At 37.4% G+C, this 24,861-nt stretch overlaps 1 protein-coding gene across 1 annotated transcript in view; it reads right to left on the bottom strand.

Annotated features, from left to right (window-relative positions):
* Positions 1-24,861, bottom strand: part of RNF17 (ring finger protein 17) — a 145,563-nt gene that overhangs the window by 63,373 nt on the left and 57,329 nt on the right. The window contains exons 13-17 of the mRNA XM_028531988.2: positions 23,533-23,722; positions 22,560-22,728; positions 20,931-21,121; positions 17,415-17,556; positions 3,357-3,510 (exon numbers count right to left, since the gene is read on the bottom strand). Coding sequence (XP_028387789.1) covers positions 3,357-3,510; positions 17,415-17,556; positions 20,931-21,121; positions 22,560-22,728; positions 23,533-23,722 — 846 coding nt within the window. The remainder of the gene's footprint in view (positions 1-3,356; positions 3,511-17,414; positions 17,557-20,930; positions 21,122-22,559; positions 22,729-23,532; positions 23,723-24,861) is intronic.

Here is a 24,861-nt window from a genome sequence, read left to right on the forward strand (position 1 = left end):
TGTTCCATTTTTTTCCCCTTTTGCTCCTCACCCAGCACCCTTTAGTCCCCTCAGGCAATCCCCAAACCATTGTTCATGTCCATGGGTCATGCATATAAGTTCTTTGGCTACTCTGTGTCCTAGGTTGTACTTTACATCCCCATGTCTGTTCTGTGACTACCAATTTATACTTCTTAATCACCTTAACTCTTCACCCATTCCCCCAAACCTTCTCCCATGTAGTAACCATCAAATGCTCTCTGTCTGTATCCTTCATTCTGTCTCTGTTCTTGTTTGTCTAGTTTTTTAAATTCAATTGCTAATAGGTATGTGTTTATTGCCATTTTATTATTTATAGTTCTGATCTTTTTTTCTTAAATAAGTCCCTTTAACATTTCATATAATAATGGTTTGGTGATGATGAACTCCTTTAGGTTTTTCTTGACTGGGAAGCTCTTTATCTGCCCTTTGATTCTAAAAGATAGCTTTGCTGGGTAGAACAATCTTGGCTCTAGCTCCCTGCTTTTCATGCTTTCAATATTTCTTGCCAATCCCTTCTAGCCTGCAAAGTTTCTTTGGAGAAATTAGCTGACAGCCTTATGGGGACTCCCCTGTTCTCTTCCTGCTTTTATGGTTCTCTCTTTGTCATTAAGCTTTGGCATTTTAATTATGTGTCTTCTTATGGACCTGTTTATGTCCATCTTGTTTTGGACTCACTGTGCTTCCTGGACTTGCATGTCTATTTTCCTCACCAAATCAGGGAAGTTTTCTTTCATTATTTTTTCCAATAGCATTCCAATTTCTTGCTCTTTCTCTTCTCTTCCTGACACCCCTATGATGCGAATGTTGGTTTGCTTAAAGTTGTCCCAGAGGCTCCTTATGGTTATTTCTTGTTTCCTTATGTTCCAGATCATTGATTTGATTCTCAGCTTCATCTACGCTAGTGTTGTGTCCCTGTAAATTGTTTATTTCCATTAGAATATACTTCATTTCTGTCTGGCTCTTTCTTATGCCATTGAGAAACTCGCTGAATTCCTCGGGCATTCTTATAACCACTGTTTTAAATTCTGTATCTGACAGATCGCTTATCTCCATTTTGTTTAGTTCTTTTTCTTGAGTTTTGATCCTTCTTTCATTTTGGCCATGTTTCTTTGTCTCCTCATTTTGGCAACCTCCCCATGTTTATTTCTTTGTATTAGGCAGAGCTGCTATGACTCCCTCTCTTGGTAGTCTGGCCTGTAGGCTCCAGTGGCACAGCTTCCCCTACTACCCAAACTGGGTACTCAAGGTATGCCCTTCATGTGGGCTGAGTATACCCTCCTTTTGTAGTTGAGCCTTGCTTGCTGTTGGCAAGTCTCTGGGAGGGATTTACTCAGACCAGTCAGTTGCAAAGACTGGCTGTGATCACTGACCAACCACCAACCTCCCCCTTCCATAAAGGATCAGCTGTACCAGCACAGGGTGGTGGTGCTCCAATGTGGTCTGTAGCTGTCCATGGGGTGAGTAGACTTGGGTTTCCTGGGTGGTTTGGGTCAGCATCAGCCACCAATTGTGTTCTGCCTGGAGATACCTAGCTTGAGCTACAAAGCTATCTGCAGATGACTACTACTTGTGCTGGGCTTGGAAGTTCCAAGGCAGAGCCAAACTGATCCAAGGGTTGCTGCTACTTGTGCTGGTCCTGGGTCTACTTAGACAGAGGTACAGGGCTGGGGGAAGGCCATTAATTGGGTGGGGTGGAGCTTCAGTTACATGCCAGGGCAAGGGAAAGTGTTTAGAGTCTCAGATGTGGCTACAACCTGCCAATTGTGGCTCTGTGGAGGGAAGGCTCAAAAAATGTGGACAATTTACTCTGTTGCATTTCTTTATGGGAGAGAACTGTCCCTTAGCTCTTGCCCTGATGCCAGACACGTTAGTTCCTGCTCAATATGCCATTAGTGCCTTTCAAGGGGCTATCTTGATGATGCCAGACTCAGACAGAGTGCCTCTAAGTTTGGCACAGGCCCTTTAAGAGTAACTGTCAGGAAGCCCTGTATTACCTTTTCATCAACTTCAATTCCACTGGCTTTTACAGCCAGAAATTATTGGGGCTTCTCTTCCTGGCGCCAGTACCCTGGGCTGTGGGGCCTGGTGTAGGTCTAACTACTCACTTCTGAGATATCCCTGTCGTATTTTTATTCACCCCACATGGGTGTGGGATGTGCCTGTTCCACATCTCCCAACCCTTCTAGATTGTTGTGGTTTCTTTAGTTTTGTAGTTGTCTGACCTCTACTCAACTTGATTTCTGACTGTTCTGAGTGACCTTTGGTCTGTAGTTTAACTGCAATTTTGATGTGGTTGCGAGAGTAAGCAAGCTGTGTTTACCTATGCCTCCATCTTGACCAAGGTCTCCAGAAGAATGATTTCAAAGTTAAAAAAAAAATCAAACTACTGTATTTTGCTATGTACAATGCACACTTTTTTGCCCAGATTGTTGAGGGAAAAATAAGGATGCGCATTATACATGCATAATACCTGACATACCTTATATCTGTTCTTCTGTTTTGTAATTATTTGTTACATAAAATTTCTTGTACCAAAATACATTAAAAAATAAATGCTAAAATTCTTTTACAATACAAAAAAGTATCTAAATATAAATGAATAAAAATTGAATTAAAAAATTAAAAGTTTTTCCTGAAAGTTTGGGCCAAAAACATGGGTGTGCATTATACATGGCAAAATATAGTAATATTATCTGGAAGTCTAATCACATGGATAATTGTTTCAAATTATTAGGAAAATGTAGCCATAAATTAAAAGAAAAAGGGAAAAGTTAATGCAATTATTAGCTCAGAACTAAAGGATACTTTATGGCTTACTAGAGAAAATATTTACATAGAATAATTAACTAAAAAATGTCAGACTTCTATGGGGGCTAAGGTGAACACAAAAGAGCAACGAGAGATCTAAAACTTATCTATCAAAATAGATAACAACTAAGAGTAAAGTATCAACATAGTATTACATATTACTTAGAAGAAACAACCCAGGTAAATACCAAAAAATGGCTGGAAGAAAAGAGAAATGGTTGAAAGAATTAAACACATTTGCCTTTTAGGAGGAGAGTGGAGTATAACTCATTTAGCATTATTCAATTTTATAAATATAGTGGACATAAGAAAACAAAGCAAAACAAAACAAAAAAAATGGTCAAATCAAATGAAATCTAAGAAGCCAGAAATTCATCTTCCAACATTGCTATCATTAGTTTTCTAGACAAATGACAGATAAAAATTATAAGATCAAATAATATCATTCCCAAAATTCAATGTGTACTCAGATGGTATCTCTTCTTAAGCATAACATTTCCCTGGAAAAATAGTGTGCAATTGCCTACCAATGACTTTTGCTCGGTACCAAACTCCATCTTCAAATTTGGCTACACAGGCTTGGTCTTGAACTGGACAAAGGATTTCCAGATTTTCCCCATCTTCACTTTTATAAAAATCTTCGATTCTTTTTAATAGAAATAAAAAATCCAGGCTCCCTACCTAAGAAATAAAGGAATTAAACACTGTAGTTTCTTAGAAACTTAAGATTTTACTGTTGCATGTATTATAGACACTGCTCATAAAATTATAAAATGTTGGAATTAGATATAAATGTTATGTAATTTAAATATGAAATAATTTCAAAAGAAGCATACAAAATTAGCAGACATAAAAATTTTTAATCACATTATTCCAGATATCTTAAGTATATATCCTTCTAGATATTTTTCTACACTTTCCATTCTTTTGTTTTATAAAAAATGAAACCATACCATAAAGTACAATTTAATAACCAGTATTTTAAATCAATTCTCACCTTTTATATTTCAGTAAGGGCCCCTTACTTCTAGACCATATGGTCTAGTACTTCTAGACCATATTTAGATTTCCCCAGCTGACCACAATTAGTATCCAATTCAAGACTACATATTGTATCTGGCTGTCTTAGTAAGTCTAGGATACTGTTCCTTTTTTAAAATGACCCTGTCTTATTAAAAAGTGTGTTATTTTTCTTTTTTTTAAAGATTTTATTTATTTATTTTTAGAGAGGGAAGGGAGGGAGATAGAGAGATAGAGAGAGAGAGAGAGAGAGAGAGAGAGAAACATCAATGTGCGGTTGCTGGGGGTTATGGCCTGCAACCCAGGCATGTACCCTGGCTGGGAATCGAACCTGGGACACTTTGGTTCCCAGCCCGAGCTCAATCCACTGAGCTACACCAGCCAGGGCTTGTGTGTTATTTTTCTGCAGAATGCTCTACCTTTTGGATTTATGTGATTATGTCCTCATGCCATTATTTAACTTGTTCCTTCACCCAGTTAGGTCTATCCCTTGAATTTCCCCAAAGCTGAACAGTGCTATCTACAGGTGTGATGAATTAAAGTAATCCTTTTTTACTAGAATAGATGGTATATATGATAACTAAAATTGTTGCTATATCAAAATACATATTGTTACTGAATCACTATGAATGTGCTAAGATTCACCTATGGATTGGGGTGACGATTCTGATACCTCCATTGTACAGTTATGTTCCCCCTGGTGGCCACCAAGAAATTCCTGTAGTGCTACACTGGCATCATGTACAGCTTCCTATCTACGACCCATATAATGGTTTTTCACTGAATTGATAAAATATTTAAATCAGTTAATTTCAGCAGAGCTTGTGACATGACCACATTATGTAATAAAATAGAGCTTCCTATTATTAAATGGGAACAATTGGTTACTTTAAATCATAGTTCTTAAAGTTTTTATAGTACCTAAAATAGTTCTTAAAGAAAAAAAAGCATTTGATTATTTCTCCAAAAACCAAATCTTAAGGTTAAAAAATTCATCTCAACTGGCAAAAAATTAAGTTTTTCTCTTTTGTGAGTATACTAATGCATGTGGAAATTTTCAGAATCTCTCTTTTCTTAATTAAGTTACTTTAAAAAATACTTTTAACATTCTGATCTTTTATTTCTAAGGATGAAATACTTATCTTTTTCCATTAACAGGTTATCTGAAGTGAACACTGAAAAATTCAACAGGGATGACAATAGCAAAATAGCAGACTAGGAAGTTCCAAGATATTGTTCTCCCATACAAAGATTGAAAAATCTAGAAATCATCTGAATAAACTTCATTAGAGCTCTGGAAAATAGCCAAAGTGTTACAACAACCAAGCAACACCCCATCAAGCTCTTGACATTCAAGGAAATCACTGTAAAACGTTGCTGAATACAAGCTAAAGGAACAGGTACCTCAAAGATCACAGAAGGAATAGTCTTTGCCAAAAATAGTTCTCTAAACAAAGAACAAACCAACAATTACAGTCTTCAACAATTAAAAAAAAATCCAGCAAACCTGATTGGGGAAATCTGATTTTCAGAAGGCACACATAATAAACAGACAAAAACTGCCCCCAAGGAAGCCCAGATAGTGACATTACTAACAAAGACTTAAGAACATATTTTTCTTTTTTTTTAAGATTTTATTTATTTATTTTTAGAGAGGGAAGGGAGGGAGAAAGAGAGAGAGAAAGAAACATCAATGTGTGGTTGCTGGGGGTCATGGCCTGCAACCCAGGCATGTACCCTGACTGGGAATTGAACCTGCGACACTTGGTTCACAGCCCGTGTTCAATCCACTGAGCTACGCCAGCCAGGGCTTGAACATATTTCTTAAATATACTGAAAGAGCTAAAGCAAAACATCAACAAAGAATCAGAAGAAACCAGGAAAACAATAAAGGACCAAAATGAAAGTATCAACAAAAATTAGAAATTGTAAAAAGGTATCAAACAGAAAGTGTGGAGCTAAAAAGTACAACAGCTAAAATAAAAAAAATATTAGAAGGTTCAAGAACTGGTTTAAGAAAGCATAAGAAAGAATCAGTGAATATGATAGGAAAATTGAAATAATTTTTCTTCCTCCAGAGAAGAGCAGAAAGAAAATTCAATGAAGTGAACAAGAGACTGAGAGACTTGTGGAACACTATTAAACACACTGATATACTCATTATGGGAGTTCCAGAAGGAGAGAGAGAGAGAAAGAAGCAGAAAGATTATATGAAGAAATAATGCTCAAAACTTCTCAAATTTGATAAAAGACATGAACCTACAAATCCAAGATGCTCAATTTTATGGGTTGAATTGTGTTTCTCCAAAAAAAATATATATATATATATATATTCATTTATTTTGCAGTCATAAACCTGTAGCCCAGAATGTGACCTTAAACAGAGAGAGGGTCTTTACAGAGATAATCAAGTTAAAATGAAATCACATGGAAGGTTTTAATCAAATACAACTGGCGTCCTTATTAAAAGGAGTAAATTTGGGCAAAGAGACAAACACCTGGGAGAAGGCATATGAAGATGAAGGCAAAGACTGGGGTGAAGTGGAATCCATGGAGCACCAAAAATTTCCAGCTAACCACCATAAGCTAGTAGAAAGGCATGGAATAGATTCTTACTCACAGTCCTCAGAAGGAACCAATGCTACTGATAATTTGATCTTGCGTTTCTAGATCCAGAACTGTGAGACAATAAAGTTATGTTGTTTTAGCCACTTTACTCATGGAACTTTGCTGGGACAGTCCTAGAAAATGCATGCAGATTTTCATTCTGGAAAGTAGGATGCTGCTGTAACAAATACTTAAAATATGGCAGTGGTTTTGGAATTGGGCAATGAGTAGAAAAAGAAGAGTTGTGAGGTAACTGAATGAAAAAATACAGATTACTTTGAAAAGACTGCTAGTAGAAATATGAACATTAAAGGTGCTTCTGGTGAGATCTCAGAAGTGAGGAACATGTTATTGGAAATTGGAGGAAATACAATTTTGGTTATACAGTGGTAGGGAGCTAGGCTAAATTGTGTTCTGTTAGATGGAACACAGAACTTAGATATTTAACTGTGGAGACCACTACTCAAAGTGCTGAAGCACAGCCTGCTTTCTCCTTGCTGCTTCTAATAAAATGTGAGAGGACAGAGATAAATCGAAGAACTGTTAAACATACAGATACCAGAACTTGAAGACTTAGAAAATTCTCATACTATTCATACTGCAAATATGAGGAAGAGTGCTCTGGAGACAAAGCAAAGGCTTGGCTGGACACTATTTCCTCAGATTACAGGTATGTGAGTTGTGGACCCAATCAACCATCTCAGCAGAAACACTGCCAGCTTGAACTACAGGGGACAGAGACTGGAGTAAACTAAAAGGGGTTGCTAGACACATGGGATTCTATAGGCAGAAAGTGAGCCGACAGAGATATTGGCCACGAAATATGCTATCTTTCAAGAAACAGAAGAATGACCCTGAAGATGATTCAGACTGATGTGTCTGCCACTGCCACCACAAACCCAGAGGGCATAGAATTGAGAGGCTGTGTCTACCTCTGTTCCAGGGGTGGGGCCTCCTACTGGGTTCCAGAGGGAGAGAATAACTCAATTCCAATTGGTAGGGCTGCTGCCAGGGCTGAGATGATAGGGCCACCACCCCAGTGGGACTAAAGGACAGAGCACCTAGCCAAAGAGAATTATTTTCAAGACATAAGAATCAGAATTTGCCCTGCCAGGTTTGAGACTTGTCTGGTCTCACAGACTGAGATGAAAATAAATTTAGCCCTACTTTTAGTGATGCCCAATTCTTACCTACTTGACTTAGATGAGAAGATTTGGGATTTTCAGTTGAGCTGATGCTGGAATGATTAAGACTTTTTGGAATGCTAGAATGGGGTGAATGTATTTTGCATGGGGGAAGAAAATTAACTTTTGGTAGACCAGAGGATGGACTATTGTGAGTGAATTATGTCCTCCCTGCAAAGTATGTAGGAGTTCTAACACCCTAGTACTTCAGAATGTGATCACAGATAGCTATTTTAAGTGAGGGTTTTGACACAGGTTATCAAGTTATTCGAAATAAAGTCTTATGTGGGACCTAGTTCAATATGACTGGTGTCCTTTAAAAAAATTGCAAAAGACAAGTACACAGAGAGAATTCCATATGAAGAAGGCAAGGAGATTGGTATGATTCAATAGAAGGCAATGGGTGCTGAAGACTGCCAGCAAACCACCAATATCTAGGGTAGAGACATGGAACAGATTTTCCCTCTCAGAGCTCAGAAGGAACAAACCTAGCCAACACATTGATCTTAGACTACACTTTAGAATTCTGAGACAATAAATATGTTTTATTTAAACCATCCAATTTGTGGTATTTTGTCAATAGCAGCTCTGGGAAATTAGTACACTGAACAAACCCCAGTAGGATAAACTCAAATGGATATGAACTGAGGTGCATAATGATCAAACCATCCACAGTCAAAGACATACTTCCAGCCAAGATGGAGGCATCAGTAACTACACTTTGCTTCCTCCCACAACCAAAAAAGGACAGTAACAAATTTAAAAACAACAATAACCAGAACTGTCAGAACATTGAACCATATAGAAGTACAAAAACCATGGAGTTAAAGAAACCTTTACTCAGACTGGTAGGAGGAGTAGAGATGGGCAGCCAGGGCACAGAGGATGAGCAGCAAGGCAGCAGCTGGTGGACCAGGTGGTTCCACATTTGGGTGTGGATAAACTGGAAGGAACAACTGGGGAGTGAGAGGAACCGTGCAACCCACGGTTCCAGCACAGGAAAAGAAAAAGACTCAAAACCTCTGGCTGTAAAAATCTGTAGGAGTTGCTGTAGCACCAGAAACTCCCAGCCTCACAGAGGAGTTCATTGGAGGGAAAAACAGGGTCCTAGAACATATACAAAACCACCTACCCAGGAATCAGCACAAGAAGGGCCCAATTTGCTTATGGGTAGCGGGGGAATGACTGAAAGTCAGCCAAGACATAAGTAAACAGCACTGTTCCCTCTCACACCCCTAAGCCAGATACAGCACCACAACACAGCAACATAGGTTGCCCTGCCCTGGCAAATACTTGAGGCTTTTCCCCTTACAACACAACAGGTGTGTGGAGAAAAAAATATGGCCCAAATATAAGAACAGATCAAAGCTCCAAAAACAGAGATGAGCGATATAGCGATAGCCAACCTATTAGATGCAGAGTTCAAAACACTGGTAATCAGGATGATCACAGAAATGGTTGAGAATGGTTGCAAAATAGAGGAAGAAGTGAAGGCTATGAAAAGTGAAATAAAGAAGAATATACAAGGAACCAATAGTGAAGGGAAGGAAACTGGAACTCAAATCAACAATTTGGACCAGGAGAAAGAAACATTCAACCAGAACAGAATGGAGAAATAAGAATTCAAAAAAATGAGGAGAGTCTTAGGAACTTCCAGGACATCATTAAATGTTCCAACATTCAAATTGTAGGGGTGCCAGAAGGAGAAGAGGAAGAGGAAGAAACTGAAAACTTATTGGAAAAAAAAATAATGAAGGAGAACTTTCCCAATCTCGAAAAGGAAATAGACTTCCAGGAAGTTTAGGAAGCTCAGAGTGCCAAAGAAGTTGAATCCAAGGTGGAACACACCAAGACACATCAGAATTACATTACTCAAGATTAAAGATGAGAGAATCTTAAAAACAACAAGAGAAAAGGAGATAGTTACCCACAAAGGAGTTCCCATAAGACTGTCAGCTGGTTTCTCAAAAGAAACCTTCCAGGCAAGGAGGGCCTGGAATGATATATTTGAAGTCATGAAAAGCAAAGACCTGCATCCAAGATTACTCTATGCAGCAAAGCTATCATTTAGAATGGAAAGGCAGATAAAGTGCTTCCCACATAAAGTAAATTTAAAGGAGTTCACTATCACCAAGCCCTTATTACACAAAGTGTTAAAGGGACTTATCTAAGAAAAAAGAGGATGATCAAAAATATGAACAGTGAAATGACAAAAAAAAAAAAAAGAAAGAAAAGAAACTCACAGGTATCAACAACCGAACCTAAAAACAAAAACAATCTTCTCCTTTACTTCTTTGCACAACAAAAAGGAGGATAACAACCAATGTACAAACAATAAACCACCAGAAAATCTGGCATTTCTGCATGTAACTCTGACAACCAAGGAATTAGAGAAACATTCAACCAGACTGGTAAGAGGGAGACTGGCAGTTGGATGGGCAGAGAAGACCCACGCCAAGGAGGTCGGCCATGTGGGTGAGGCTGGCTGAGAGGTCCGGAGGCAAGGTGGCAGACTGCTCAAGCAAGGCAGAGCTGGCTTAATGGGAAACTAAAACTCAAAGCTAGCTGTAAACTATGGCAGGGGTTGCCATGGCAGGAGAAACTCCTAGTCTCACAAGAGAGTTTGCTGGAAAGGAGTTCTAGAGCTGAGCAAGGGTGCCACATTGTTCCCTCTCTGACCCCTCTGCCACGTACAGCACCACAATGCAGCAGAGGGTTGGTATGCCCTGGAGAATATTTAAGGGCCCATCCCCTTACAACATAACAGGTGCAGTGAGGCAAAGAAATATGGCCCAAATGAAAGAACAGAGCAAAGCTCCAGAAAGAGAGCTAAGCAACAAGGAGATAGCCAACCTGTCTCACAGCGAGTTCAAAGCCCTGATAATCAAGATGCTTACAGAACTAATTGAGCTTGGTCACAAAATGAAGCAACAAAGTAAGGCTACCCAAAGTGAAATAAAGCAAAATATTCAGGAACCAACAGTGACAGGAAGGAAACCAGGACTTAAATCAACAATGTGGAACAAAAGGAAGAAATAAAACATCCAACTAGAACAGAAGGAAGAAACAAGAATTCGAAAAAAAAAAAAAAATGAACAGAGACTTAGGAACCTCTGGGACGACTTTAAACATCCCAATATCTGAATTATAGGGGTGCCAGAAAGAGAAGAACAGAAGCAAGAAATTGAAACTTATTTGAACAAATAATGAAGGAAAACTTCCCCAATCTGGTGAAGGAAATAAGACTTCCAGGAAGCCCAGGAGTCCCAAAGAAGTTGAACCCAAAAATGAACACACCAAGGCATATCATCATTAAGTTACCCAAGATTAAAGATAAAGAGAGAATCTTAAAAGCAGCAAGAGGAAAGGAGAGAGTTACCTACAAAGGAGTGCCCATAAAACAATCAGCTGATTTTTCAGAAGAAATCTTACAGGCAAGAAGGGCCTAGAAAGAAGTATTTGAAGTCGCAAAAGGCAAGGACCTACATTGAAGATTACTCTATCCAGCAAAACTATCATTTAGAATGGAAGGGCAGATCAAATGTTTCCCAGATAACGTCAAGTTAAAGGAGTTCATCATCATCATGTCCTTATTATACAAAGTGTTAAAGGGACTTATCTAAGAAATTGAAGAAGATCAAAAACTATGAACAGTAAAATGACAACAATCCGCAAGGAAAAAAATCCAAAGCACTCAAACTCATGGTGATTGAATAGCATGCTATCAAACAATGAATGGGTTAAGAATGAGATCAAGGAAGAAATAAAAAAGTTTCTAGAAACAAATGAAAATAATACACAACAGTCTGAAACCTATGGGACACAGTGAAGGCAGTCTTGAGAGGGAAGTTCCTAGCAATACAGGCCTACCTATAAAAAGACAGAAACATTTCACATAAACAACCTAACCCTGCATCTGCAAGAACTGGAGGAACAACAATAAACAAAGTCCAGAGTCAGTAGAAGGGAGAAAATAATCAAGATCACAGTAGAATTAAATGACATAGAGACTGAAAGAACACTTTTGAAGATCAATAATTCCAGGAGCTGGTTTTTTAAAAAGATAAACAAAACTGAAAAGCCTTTAAGCAGACTCATCAAGAATAAAAGAGGAGCCAAATAAATAAAATCAGAAATGAAAGAGGAGAAATGACAACTGATACCACAGAAATACAAAGGACTGTAAGAAATTACTATGAACTATATGTCAAGAAACTTGAAAACCTGGGTGAAATGGACAAATTTCTAGAAAAACATAATCTTGCAAAACTGAAAGTAGAAGCAGAGAGCCTAAACAGACCTATAACAGCTGGTGAAATTGGAAGTAATGACAAACTCCCATCACACAAAAGCCCCTGGACCAGATGGTTTCACAAGAGAATTTTATAAGACATTTAAGGAAGAACTAATTCCTATCCTTCAAAGACTGTTGGAAAACTTCCAGGAAGAGGGAAGACTATGAAATGCTTTTTGTGAGAACAGCATCATCCTAATTCCAAAACCAAAGACACAACAAAGCAAGAAACTACAGGTCAATATCACTGATGAATATAGATGCTAAAAACCTCAACAAAATATTGGCAAACCACATCCAGCAATAAATGAAAAAGATCTTACACCATGATCAAGTGGGATTCATCCCAGAGATGCAAGGATGGTACAATATTCGCATATCAATAAACACAATATAACCCATAAACAAAAATCACATGATCATATCTACAGATGCACAAAAAGCACTTGATAAGTTACAGCACCCATTTATGATAAAAAGACTCATCAAAGTGGGAGCAGAGGGAGCACACCTCAATATAATAAAGGCCATATATGAAAACCCTGCAGCCAGTATCATACTCAATGGGTTAAAAACTAAAAGCTTTCCTACTAAGATGAGGAACAAGACAAGGACATCCACTTTCACCACTTCTATTCAACATGGTATTGGAAGTCCTAGTCACAGCAATCAGACAAGAAGAAATAAAAGGAAAGGAGGAAGCAAAAGTGTCATTGTTTGCAGATGGCATGATAATGTACACAGAAAACCCCACAGACTTGACCAAAAAACAACTCAACCTAATAAGTGAAGTTGGCAAAGCAGCAGGATACAAAGTCAATATTCAGAAATTGAAGGCGTTTTTGTATACCAACAATGAAATATCAGAAATGGAAGTCAGGAAAAAAATTCCATTTGCAAGAGCAACAGGAAAAATAAAGTACCTAGGAATAAAACTAATGAAGGAGGTGAGAGACCTGTACTCAGAAAACCACACAACACAGAAGAAATTAAGGAAGACATGAATAAACAGAAAATATTCCATGTTTATATTTGGAAGAATTAACATTATTAAAATGTCCCCACTACCCAAAGCAATTTATAGATTCAACGCAACCCCTTTTAAAATACCAATGACATACCTCACATTTCTAAAATTTATATGAATCATAAATGACCTTGAATAGCCACAGAAATTTTGAGAAAGAACAACAAAGTAGGAGGAATCACCATACCTGACATCAAACTATATTACAATACCATGGTAATCAAAACAGTCTGGTACTGGCATAAGAAAAGACACATGGACCAGTGGAACACAATAGAGAGCCCAGAAATAAACCCAAGTTTCTATGATCAATTAATATTAGACAAAGTGGGGAAGAAGCATAAAATGGAGTAAAAATAGCCTCTTCAACAAATGGTGTTGGGAGATCTGGACAGCTACATGCAAAAGAGTGGCTTGACTGAAAACTTACATCATACCCAAAAATAAACATAAGATGGGTAAAGGACTTAAATATGAGTCATGATACCATAAAAGTCCTAGAGGAAAACACAGGCAGGAAATTCTCAGATATTCCATGTAGCAGTATTTTCACCAATATGTCCCCTAGAACAAGGGACATAAAGGAAACAATAAACAAATGGGACCACATCAAATTAAAAAGTTTTGGCATGGCTAAAGAAAACATCAGCAAAATGAAAAGGGAACCAACCATATGGGAAAATATATGTGCCAATGATATCTCAGACAAGGGTTTGATATCCAAAATATATAAAGAACTCACACAACTCCACTCTAAGAAGACAAGCAGACAAATTAAAAAATGGGCAAAGGACCTGAACAGACAATTCTCCAAGGAGGGCATACAGAGGGTCCACAGACATATGAAAAGATGCTCAGTATCACTAGCCATCAGAGAGATGCAAATTAAAACCACAATGAGATATCTACTATTTCACACCAGTCAGAATGGCCATCATAAACAAGTCAACAAATAATAAGTGCTGGCAAGGCTGTGAAGAAAAGGGAACCCTAGTACACTGTTGGTGGGATTGCAGACTGGTGCAGCCACTGTGGAAAACAGTATAGAACTCCCTCAAAAATATAAAAATGGAACTGTCTTTTGAACCAGAAATTCCACTGCTGGGATTATACCCTAATAGCCCTGAAACACCAATCCAAAAGAACCTATGCACCCCAATGTTCATAGAAGCACACTTTTCAATAGCCAAGTGCTAGAAGCAACCCAAGTGCCCATCAGTAAATGAGTGGATCAAAAAACTGTGGTACATTTACATGATGGAATACTACACATCAGAGAGAAAGAAGGAGCTCCTACCCTTCATGACAGCATGGATGGAACTGGAGAGCAATATGCCTAGTGAAGTAAGCCAGGCGGTGAAAGACAAGTACCATATGATCTCACCTATTACTGGAACCTAGTCAACAAAACAAACAAACAAGCAAGCAAAATATAACCACAGACATTGAAATAAAGAGCAAACTGACAGTAACCAGAGAGGAGGGGGATGGAGATTAACAGGGGAAAGAAGGGAAAGAGTCATCAAGGAACATGTAAAGGACCCATGGACAAAACCAAAGGGGGGTAGGATTCAGTGTGGGAGGTGGTGGTGGGTTGGGTGGGGGAAAGTGGTGGAGGGAAAATGGAGACAAGTGTATTCAAACAATAAAAAATGGTAAAATAAATAAAAATAAAAATAAAAAATAATGTGAAAAGAAAGAACTTAGGAAACTCAACACCAACCCCCCCCCCCAAAAAAAAACAACTCCCCCCTCCCACAAAGAGCCTGATTAAAAAATGGGCAAAGGACCTGACCAGACACTTCTCCAAGGAGGATATACACATAGCCAATAGACACATGAAAAGATGCTCAATGTCATTAATCATCAGAGAAATGCAAATTAAAACCACAATGAGATACTGTCTCACACCAGTCAGAATGGCTATCATCGATAAATCAACAAACAACAAGCACTGGCTAGGATGTGAAGAAAGGGGAACTCTTACGCACTGTTGGTGGGAATGCAGATTGGTGCAGCCACTGTGGAAAGCAGTATAGAGATACCTCAAAGAATTAAAAATGGATCCACCTTTTGACTCAACAATCTCACTTCTGGGAATACATCCAAAGGAACCCAAAACTCTAATTTGAAAAAACATAAATACCCCTATGTTTATTGTAGCATTATTTACAATTGCCAAGATATGGAGGCAGCCCAAGTGTCCATCAGTAGGTAAGTGGATAAAACAAGTATGGGATATTTATACAATGGAATTTTACTGGGATGTAAAAAGGAAGAAAGTTTTACCCTTTGTAACAGTATAGATTATAGATAGACCTGGAAAACATTATGCTAAATGAATTATGCCAGGCAGAGAAAGAAAACTACCATATGATTTCACTCATATGTGGAATCTAATTAACAAACAGAACTAAGAAGCAAAATAGAGACAGACTCATAGATAGCAGGAAGGCAGCTAAGGGGTAGAGGAGGGCAGCGGGTGGAGGGATTGAGTCTAAAGGAAAAGGATTCATGAACAAGGATAATAGTGTGATGATTGCGGGGGGAAGAGAGTTTAAGGAGACTAAATGGTAATTTAAAAAATACAATAAAATAATTCATAGCTCTAAATCAATAATAAATAAATTTTTTAAAACTTACAAAAAAGTATGAATTGGTAATTACAAAATAGTCATGGGGATATAACTATGAATGGTGCCAGGTGGGTATTGGAAAATATTGGGAAGCCCGCTCTCCAAGGTATTTCCAAGGTACGTGATTGTCTAATCACTATATTGTACACCTGAAACTAATACAATAATAATATTGAAATAAAGTTAAACTGAATTCATACACTATAATCTAGCAATTAGACTCCTTGTTCTATACCTAAAAGAACTGAAAGCAGAGACCTAGACATGTTCATAATAGCATTATTCAAAATATCCAGAAGTTTAAAACAATCCAAGTGTCCATCAATAGATGGATAAACAAATATGGAATATACATAAAATGACCACTAATCAGCCATGAAAAGGAATTAAATTCTGATACATGCTATAACATGTTAACATTATACTAAGTAAAGTAAGGCACACGCAAGAAAAACTAGTGTTTGTTTTACACTTAGAGAAAGCAGAACAGGTCACACACTGGGGGGGAGGTGCAGAATGGGGAGTTACTGTTTAATAGGAATAAAGTTTCCATTTGAGATGAAGATCTGGAGAGGAATAATAGTAATGGTTGCACAACATGGGGAATATACTTAATGGCACTGAGCTATACACTTAATGGTTAAAGGCTAATTTTGTTAAATATGTTTTACCTAAATTTCAAGACACAAAAAATTTAACAGAAGAAACACATGAAAGCTGTACTTAGTGCCAAATAGGCAGATTTCCACAACTCCTTTGGGGAGGCAGTAGAGTGTGGTGCAGTGTTTGAGGTGACAGGCTCTGAATAAAGCTGCACTGCCCAGTCTGATCCTGGCTCTATCCTTTGTAGCTGTGTGACCTATGACAAGTTGCTTCTCTTTTCCAGTTCATCTCCACATATAAAAGAAGATAACTGTATCTTTCCCATAGGATTGTTGTGGATTAATGAAAATTCACACACAGCATTATGGCCCTTGGAATGAGTTAATTTATATAGAGCACTGATGCAAAGAGATCAATAAGAATGAACTCACTGTTAGTAGCCTTCTAAATCCACCAGTCACACGTCCAAAAATTTAATATGAAATATCTTCAATTTGAAATCTATTTTGGTGCTCAAGTTCCAAAAATTACATAGTAATAATTGATAAGTGTTCAGGTATACATGATCAGAAACAGGTCTTTTTTTATTTTGATTTGTCAGCTCTATGTGCTTTCCTAATCTCTACAGTTGATGCTTGAACACTGATTTGAACTGCTTGGGTCCACTTATATGCAGGTTTTTCCAGTAAATACTGTTAAATATATTTTCCTTATGACTTTCATAACATTTTATTTTCTCTAGCTTATTTCAATAATACAGTATATAATACATGAAATATACAAAATATGTTAATCAACTACGTCGTTGGTAAGGCCTGTAGTCAACAGTACACTATTTACTAGTATTCACATTTTGAAGGGGTCAAAATTATATGTGGATTTTTGACTTTATGAGGAGGGGCAAGGGTCAGCATCCCATGTTGTTCAAGGGTCAACTGTAGATTTCAGATGATAGCAAGAAAAATTTATACATTATATATCCTTCACTGTCCTTTCCCTCCACGAATCACTAATTTGCATGATGAAGAACACCCTCAATTCACTATAAATTATGTGAATTTCTTAAAGTCGCAGCCACTAAGAAAATTAAATTTTCAGAAGATTCATAAGTGGTTTGTCTTGCTCTGAAATTCATACTAGGCACTCATTTCTGTTATACATTTCCACTTAAAACTTTCAAAATAATTTGTTTCAAAGGAACAGTATATACTTACCAACTGAAGATAGAAATCAGAAGGACTATTTATATGACAAACCATTACTGAAGCATCCATCATTTCTTTAGGCAAAATAGGTGGATGATAGTGTAAAATCGTATTTTTTTCACAATGACTTCCTGGTGAGTTTGACCTAAACCTAGTTAAAAGAATAATCAAAAGCATAATTAGGAGCCATTTTCTTTAAGTCTCTCTTCTCTCAGTGACTTAATCTAAGGAAAGGACTCGTACATATACTGATTTATCTACTAAGAGTATACTCTTTCCAACTTCTCTCTTCTAACTTATAATACTTCTTGGTATTGTATCCAATTACAAAAAAAGATTAAATAAGATGTTAAGTTTCAAACCTCAATAATTAACCTTCAAATTTGTGTTGGAGCATTTTTGAGCTGGACCTCTAAGTTTCTCTACTCTTTTGAATTGGTAACCGGTCTGACAGGACAGTTGAGGGCTCTCCATGGCCCCTTGCAGCTCCCAGACCCTACTTTTATTTTTTTCAGAAGAGAACCTACTTAGTTCACTTCCAGAGTCGTGTAACTGCTCAGGACAGAAAGTTAGTATCTTCCACTATCTCCGTAGTAACTGAGATGAGGGAGGAAATGAACTCACAGAACCCATTCTAGATTCATATATTAAATACAGACTAGTTAGAAAATTTGTCAGGAACTGTTAAACTACAATTCCTTTTGTAAAGAGTATATTTTATTGATTATGATGTTAAAGCTTTTCCAATTTTCCCCCCTTTATCCTCCCTCTGCCCTGTACCCCCTCCAGTATTCAACCTCTTTAGTTCATGTCCATGGGTTGTACATGTAAGTTCTTCGAATTCTCTGCTTCCTATACCATTTTTGACCTCTTCCCATCTATTTTATGCCTACCAATTATGCTTATTATTCCCTGTACGTTCCCCCCATTCCTTCCCTCTCTGCTGAAAACCCTCTATGTCCATTTCTCTGATTCTGTTCTTATCCTAGTTGTTTGCTAGTTTTTGTTCTTGTTTTTCTTTTTTTTAGGTTCCTTTGTTGATAGTTGTAAGTTTGCTGTCATTTTACTATTCATAGTTTTTGATCATCTTCAATTTCTTAGATAAATCCCTCTAACATTTCATATAAGAGCTTGGTGATGATGAACTTGTTTAACCTGACCTTATCTGGGAAGCAATTTATCTGCCCTTCCATTCTAAATGATAGCTTTGCTGGATAAAGTCATCTTGGATGTAGGTCCCTGCCTTTCATGACTTCAAATATTTCTTGCCAGCCTGTTCTTGCCTGCAAGGTTTCTTTTGAGGAGTCAGCTGATAGTATTAAGGGCACTCCTTTGTAGGTAACTCTCTCCTTTCCTCTTGCTGCTTTTAAAATTCTCTCTTTATCCTTAATCTTGGGTAATTTAATTATGATGTGTCTTGGTGTGTTCCTCCTTGGGTCTAACTTTTTTGGGGCTCTCTAGGTTTTTTGGACTTCCTGGGTCTTATTTCTTTTGCCAGATTGGGAAAGTTTTCCTTCATCATTTGTTCAAATAAATTTTCAATTTCTTGCTCTAGTTCTTACCCTTCTGGCACCCCTATAATTCAGGTACTGGAATGTTTAAAGTTGTCCCAGAGGTTCCTAAGCCTCTCTTTTTTTTTTTTTTTGAATTCTTGTTTCTTCATTCTGTTCCAGTTGGATGTTTACTTCTTCCTTTTGTTCCAAATTATTGCTTTGAGTCCTGGTTTCCTTCCTGTCACTGTTCGTTCCCTGAATATTTTGCTTCATTTCATTTTGGGTAGCTTTCACTTGTCCTTTCATTTTGCAACCAAGCTCAATTAGTTCTGTGAGCATTTTGATTACCAGGGTTTTGAACTCTCCATCAGGTAGGTTGGCTATCTCCTTGTCTCTTTCTGGAGAGTTGCTCTGTTCTTTCATTTCGGCCATATTTCTTTGTTGGGAACTGCCCTGACTGGTATCAGAAGCTGAAACCCCTGCCTAGGCTAAGGCTAAGGGAACGCCCTTGGAACCGTAAGCCAGCAAGGAGACAAAAGCTTATCTCCCCGGCAGGAATGCTGCTTCTGCTGCTGAACCCCAAAAAGCTTGGTCGGTTAGCCAAAGACGGGTAAGATTCCCCACAGGGGGAATGACCTAAGCCAGGCACGATCACTTTGGGAGGCCCCCCAAAAGAAGGACTTGGGGGGCTGCAGCAAAAGGGGGTGATGGACCCTCACTCCTCGGCTTTGACATAGCCTGAGTTCTCATCGTCTGGGAGAAAATCTCCTTATTGCCTTAGTTCCCGTGCTAAGCCTGAAACAATGACAGGGTGGTGCAGCTCTGCTGAAAAGAGCGGATTCTCCAGGTGATCAGGCCTAAGAAAGAACATGTAAATTCCTGTGAAACCTTCTTTGTTTAGAATGCTCTCAGTTGAATGAGAGGGGTCCAAGGAGGAAGTTAGTTTGTTCCTCAAAGTCTTACAACTCTTTGACCCTGACTCAATAGACCAGCAGAATTCCTTGTTTTCTATAGTTCCTTACTTCCCCCTAATGAGTACTGTACTTTACCTGGATTATTATGCAAAATGAGCCCAATAAAAGCAGGTATGGACGGTAAATCAGGGTGCTCCCCACTGGGGGGGGTGGCCATTTTGTCCCTACTTCCCCACAGAAACTAGTTTGTCTCTGTGCATGTGTTTGTTTCTCGCGTGTTTTTCGGCGAGCCATCCACAGCGTTCCGTGGTCACTGCTGGCCGGTGACCCATGCGCAACGTTTCTTTATCTCAGCACACCTGTTAAATTGTATGGGGGTGGGACCTTAGGTATTCACCAGGGCAGGGCAACCCTCCTTGCTGTGCTCTGATGCTGCCTGTGGGAGAAGGGCCAGCAAGGGAACAATGCAGCTCGCCTGCTGAGCTCTAGCTCCACCTTCCACCAAATCCACATGTAAGACTGGGAGTTTGTCCCACTGAGGCAACCCCTGCTGTAGTCCAGTCAGCTGAGTGTCAGTCTCCCGTTCAGCCAGCCCCACTAGCATGGTCCATTGCCTTGCAGCAGGTTCTCTCAGTCTGTCCATCTTACAGGTCTGGTTGGTCTGGTTGACTGTTTCTTTAATTCCTTGGTTGTCAGAGTCCCATGCAGTTTGATTTTCTGGCACTTCTGTTTATTTATTGATTTTAGATTGGTTGTTATCCTCTTTTTGGTTGTGTGAAGAAGTGAAGGGTTTCTACCTACCCCTCCATCTTGGCCAGAACTCTACAATTCTTGAAACCCCACCGCAGTTGCTTGTGAAGTTATCAAGAGTATTGTTCACTATCTACAAATAGTTTCTACTTTGAGGTACTGTGCTTTCTCTATTTCTTTAAATCAAATGATCTGAACAAAGTTTTCACAGACAACTGTAATTAGAAAGCTTGACAGTAATATTTTTAATCTTTTAACAGAGAATGTTGAAGTTATATTTGAAGCCCATAGTTTTTAAAGGTAAAATCTGCTATTCCAATTTATAGCTATAATCTCAAAAAATATTTAAGGTTTAATAAATTACGTACCTGGCCAGTTCCATAAAAACTAATGCATCTCTAAGAGACACAGGCATGTCACTGCTTATTTTATTTGTTGGTGGTTTCTGCAGATCTACAATAAGCACACCATCTTCTTCTCCAAAAACTTTCATTAAAACAGCCTTGTTGTTTACCATTTTCAAAAACTCGACTTTAGCTTCTTCTCCCCATGCTTCATTCTGTGGAAAAAGTTAAATTCCAATTAACTCAGTAATTACAGTTAGCTCTAATGTTATTAATACTCTGGATTTAGCTTTATACCAACTGAAGTCTGCAAATCTGAGCAGAGGCACTGAGTCAACCACAGACATTAAAAACAGAAGCTGAGGCCACAAATCTGAGGATAGTCTTATAGATGCACAGTTGTGGGTCATACTTTGATATATAAATATCATCTCAAGGCTGTATAGCTACTGCACTTCAGGACTTAGTTTCTCTTCTCAATATTTGTAGAAAGATTATAAATATTTTAAAATTTATTTATTTATTTATTTATTTTTTAGAGAGGGAAGGGAGGGAAAGAGACAGACAGACAGACAGACATAGACAGACATCAATGTGCGGATGCTGGGGGTTATGGCCTGCAACCCAGGAATGTACCCTGGCTGGGAATCGAACCTGGGACACTTTGGTTCCCAGCAGATTATAAATATTTTAAAATAAAACATGTATTAAATATAAATTTTCCACTTAAACAATAAAAATTTCAAAAGGTAATTCTGGCAGTATCATGGAAGCCACATAATACAATCAAGATGTTTATAACCATGACCAGTTAACTTAGTTCCTATTACTACAATAAATGAGGTATATGCTACTTAAATGAAGAAAAATATTCACCCACTGGAAAAAAGGTTTGTAGGTTGATCTTTGAAACTTTACCTAAACCTAAAGTAAATTTCAAGAATCAAAACTACACATTCCTTAAAAACAAAAAATAAAACATTTTTCTAAAGGTTTTATGAGCATAAAAGTAAAGCCTACTCAGAATAAGAAACAATAAAAAAAAAATTTACCATTTTGAGGAAAACACATTTTTATGTTTTCTCCTAGTTTTTATTCATTTACTCATTCTTTCAAATATCTGCTACATGCCTGGAGTACAATGAGCAAACATATAGATTCCTGTTTTTATAGATTTCATAATAATATAACTGCTTAAAATGTTTTCTTACACACAACCCCTATCTCCCAGAAGTTTGCAATCTTGATAAGGAATATCCAGATATCCATAAATACTACAAAGCAAAATGCCATATGGACTATAAGTAATGAACAGTATGCCAAGGAGACAGTGAAGAAATGTACAGAAACATAAACCACACCACATTTTATTTTCCCATACTTGTTTAACTTCAAAACTTAGTGGTTTGCTTGGACATTTCACCTATCATTATGTTCATATATGTTTATTCAAGTTCCCACTAAGAACATTTCCAGTTGTGGAAAGCGAAGTTAGTTCCTTTTTTCATCAGCACCTATCGGATTATTACGCAAAATGGATTTACCAGGAGTAGTGATGCCTTAAACCTACATTCAGCAATCTGACTGGCAATACCTAGCCAAAACTGGAATACTTAGCCCCCAGGATGAAAGCATAATTTGAGTTCCACTTACTGAATTCTGTGGAACAATGTCCTTCAATGAGCATGGTTGTGCTAATGGCTGGATGTCTTTCAGCAGCCCTTCAATATATGGTTCAGACTTCCTCAGGGCCAGACATAAGTCATTTAGTACTACACGTTGCTCAGCAATGTGTTCTGATCTCACATGGTTATCACCAATTCTAGGAAGAATTCCAGTAATATTTTTTGAAAATGCTTCAAACCCAAACTTATTTCTCCCATAAAAGTTACACATTTCTAAGAGTAGTCTCCTTACATTAAATCTTCTAGGAAATTATATTCTAATGCATATTTCCTTACAATATAGATTAAATCCAGCTTTTGTAAGTACAGACACTTTTTCTTATCTGTAGAATACATACTCAATTGCCTTTTTCTGAGTTGTCTTTCATATATTTAGCTTGAACTTAAGGGGATAATGATGTCCCCAAGTAGAAATCTACTTATTTATAAAGCTATGACCAGTAAGTAATTAGTGAGCTTGCTGTGTAGTTAATACTGGTCCTTATTACAAAAGCATTCTTAATTTGTTTTATTTTCTTGGAAAACATTTTTGAACATAGAGTGAGCTAGACACTATGCCACTTTAACATGTATTAATAATAGAAATTTTATTAAAATTTTTAGTCAATCATCCTACAGCTAACTACAACACTTTAGTTCAAATAAACTATTTTTATGCATCATTCCCATGCTTTGAAAAAACAAAGAAGAGTAAGTTCAGATACATTGAGAATCTCCTTTTCTTAGGTCCCTGTCTAGTAACTGTTAAATAATACTTTACTAATTTAATAATTAGTAAGACAAATAATAGAGCAAAATAAAAAGTATATGCCTTAGAAGTGAAGAAATGTAAATTACTCCTCTCCACTCTTTCCCAGTTTCCTTTATTCTTTATACCCTCCCCACAATCACAAATGTTTCCAAGCAGACTGGGTACACACAATAATTATAAAATATCATACCCTGTAACAATTAGGACTTCAGAATTTCCAAAATCTACCATAAATATTTGTATTAGTGCAACTTCACATACTGACAATTTGGTTGGACTACAATATTTTCTAATGTTTTCCTTTTCTGTTGGAATTAATTCAGTAATAATTCCTCGACACCACATTCCATTTTCAATACTGCTGACAAATACTGTTGCACCTAATAAGGGAGACAAATCATATCAATGTTTATGGAGAAATAATACCTAATAAGCTCTAATTTACAAATGTGTACATTACTTACACTACTAAGAAGTCTTAACTCATTTATCTACTGATGATATAGTACTATGTCATTTATCTACTGATGATATAGTACTATGAGAAGAATGAAAGTAGTGTATTAGTATAGTGTTATACAGAACCTTATGAGCTAAATGGGGAGATAAAAACAAAGAATACTCAGAAGTCACTTTTTGAGGGTCTATATTTTATGAACTATAACATAGATGAATAGGAGCATGCTGCCATCAAGACATTCAAGAAAGGCAAATAAATTACTATAGTATGTTGTACTTGTAACAATAAAGACCTATCCTTGTATATGTACAACACATGCATGTACAGATACACAAAATATTGTGAAATACTTTGGTAACAGAAAATAACAATTACCTTCACTTGGTTAAGGGCAATGAGAATAAAGAAACAATGAAAAAGGCAGAGTGTGAAATGTCAAAATTATATTAATACGCAGTGGAATTCAAGAGAAAGGGAAGATGAACCAAAGACTTACCAGCAGAGGACGATCTTATGGAGGGATCAAATGAATTACAAATTAATAGCAAAGAAAAAAAGAGCAAGGAAAAATGAGCAAGGAAAAAAAGAGGCCTGAATTTGAATGCTTACAGTGAGCTCAGCAATATCCTCTGTATTTTATGTCTGAATTCACTTACTCTGTCAACTAACCTGTGGAGATGGTGCTTCCATCACATAGATGAGGCAACCAGGCAAAGAGAGGTTGAAAAGAGAGGTACTCCAAGCCACAATGGCTACTTAGAAGAGTGGGAAGAGAATGCAGGTAGTCTTAGAACCCATTCTTTTAAAAACAACTATGCATCACAGAGAATTTGGTAAGCCATTGATTATAAACACAGGATGCTGTATATTCACCTTTGTGCATGCTAATAAAAACAGGAGAGTTGAGAGGTACTTCAGGGTGGGCTTTTAAAATTTCAAGTTCGACCAAAACATTTGTGTTTGGTCTTCAGGTTTTCATGGATCCTTCTCTCATGCTTATACACCACATAACCAATATTCTTAGTTTTAAACTACATGCTATTAAATAAATCATTCTTG

This window comes from Phyllostomus discolor, chromosome 2 (assembly GCF_004126475.2).
Source record: "Phyllostomus discolor isolate MPI-MPIP mPhyDis1 chromosome 2, mPhyDis1.pri.v3, whole genome shotgun sequence".
NCBI lineage: Eukaryota > Metazoa > Chordata > Mammalia > Chiroptera > Phyllostomidae > Phyllostomus > Phyllostomus discolor.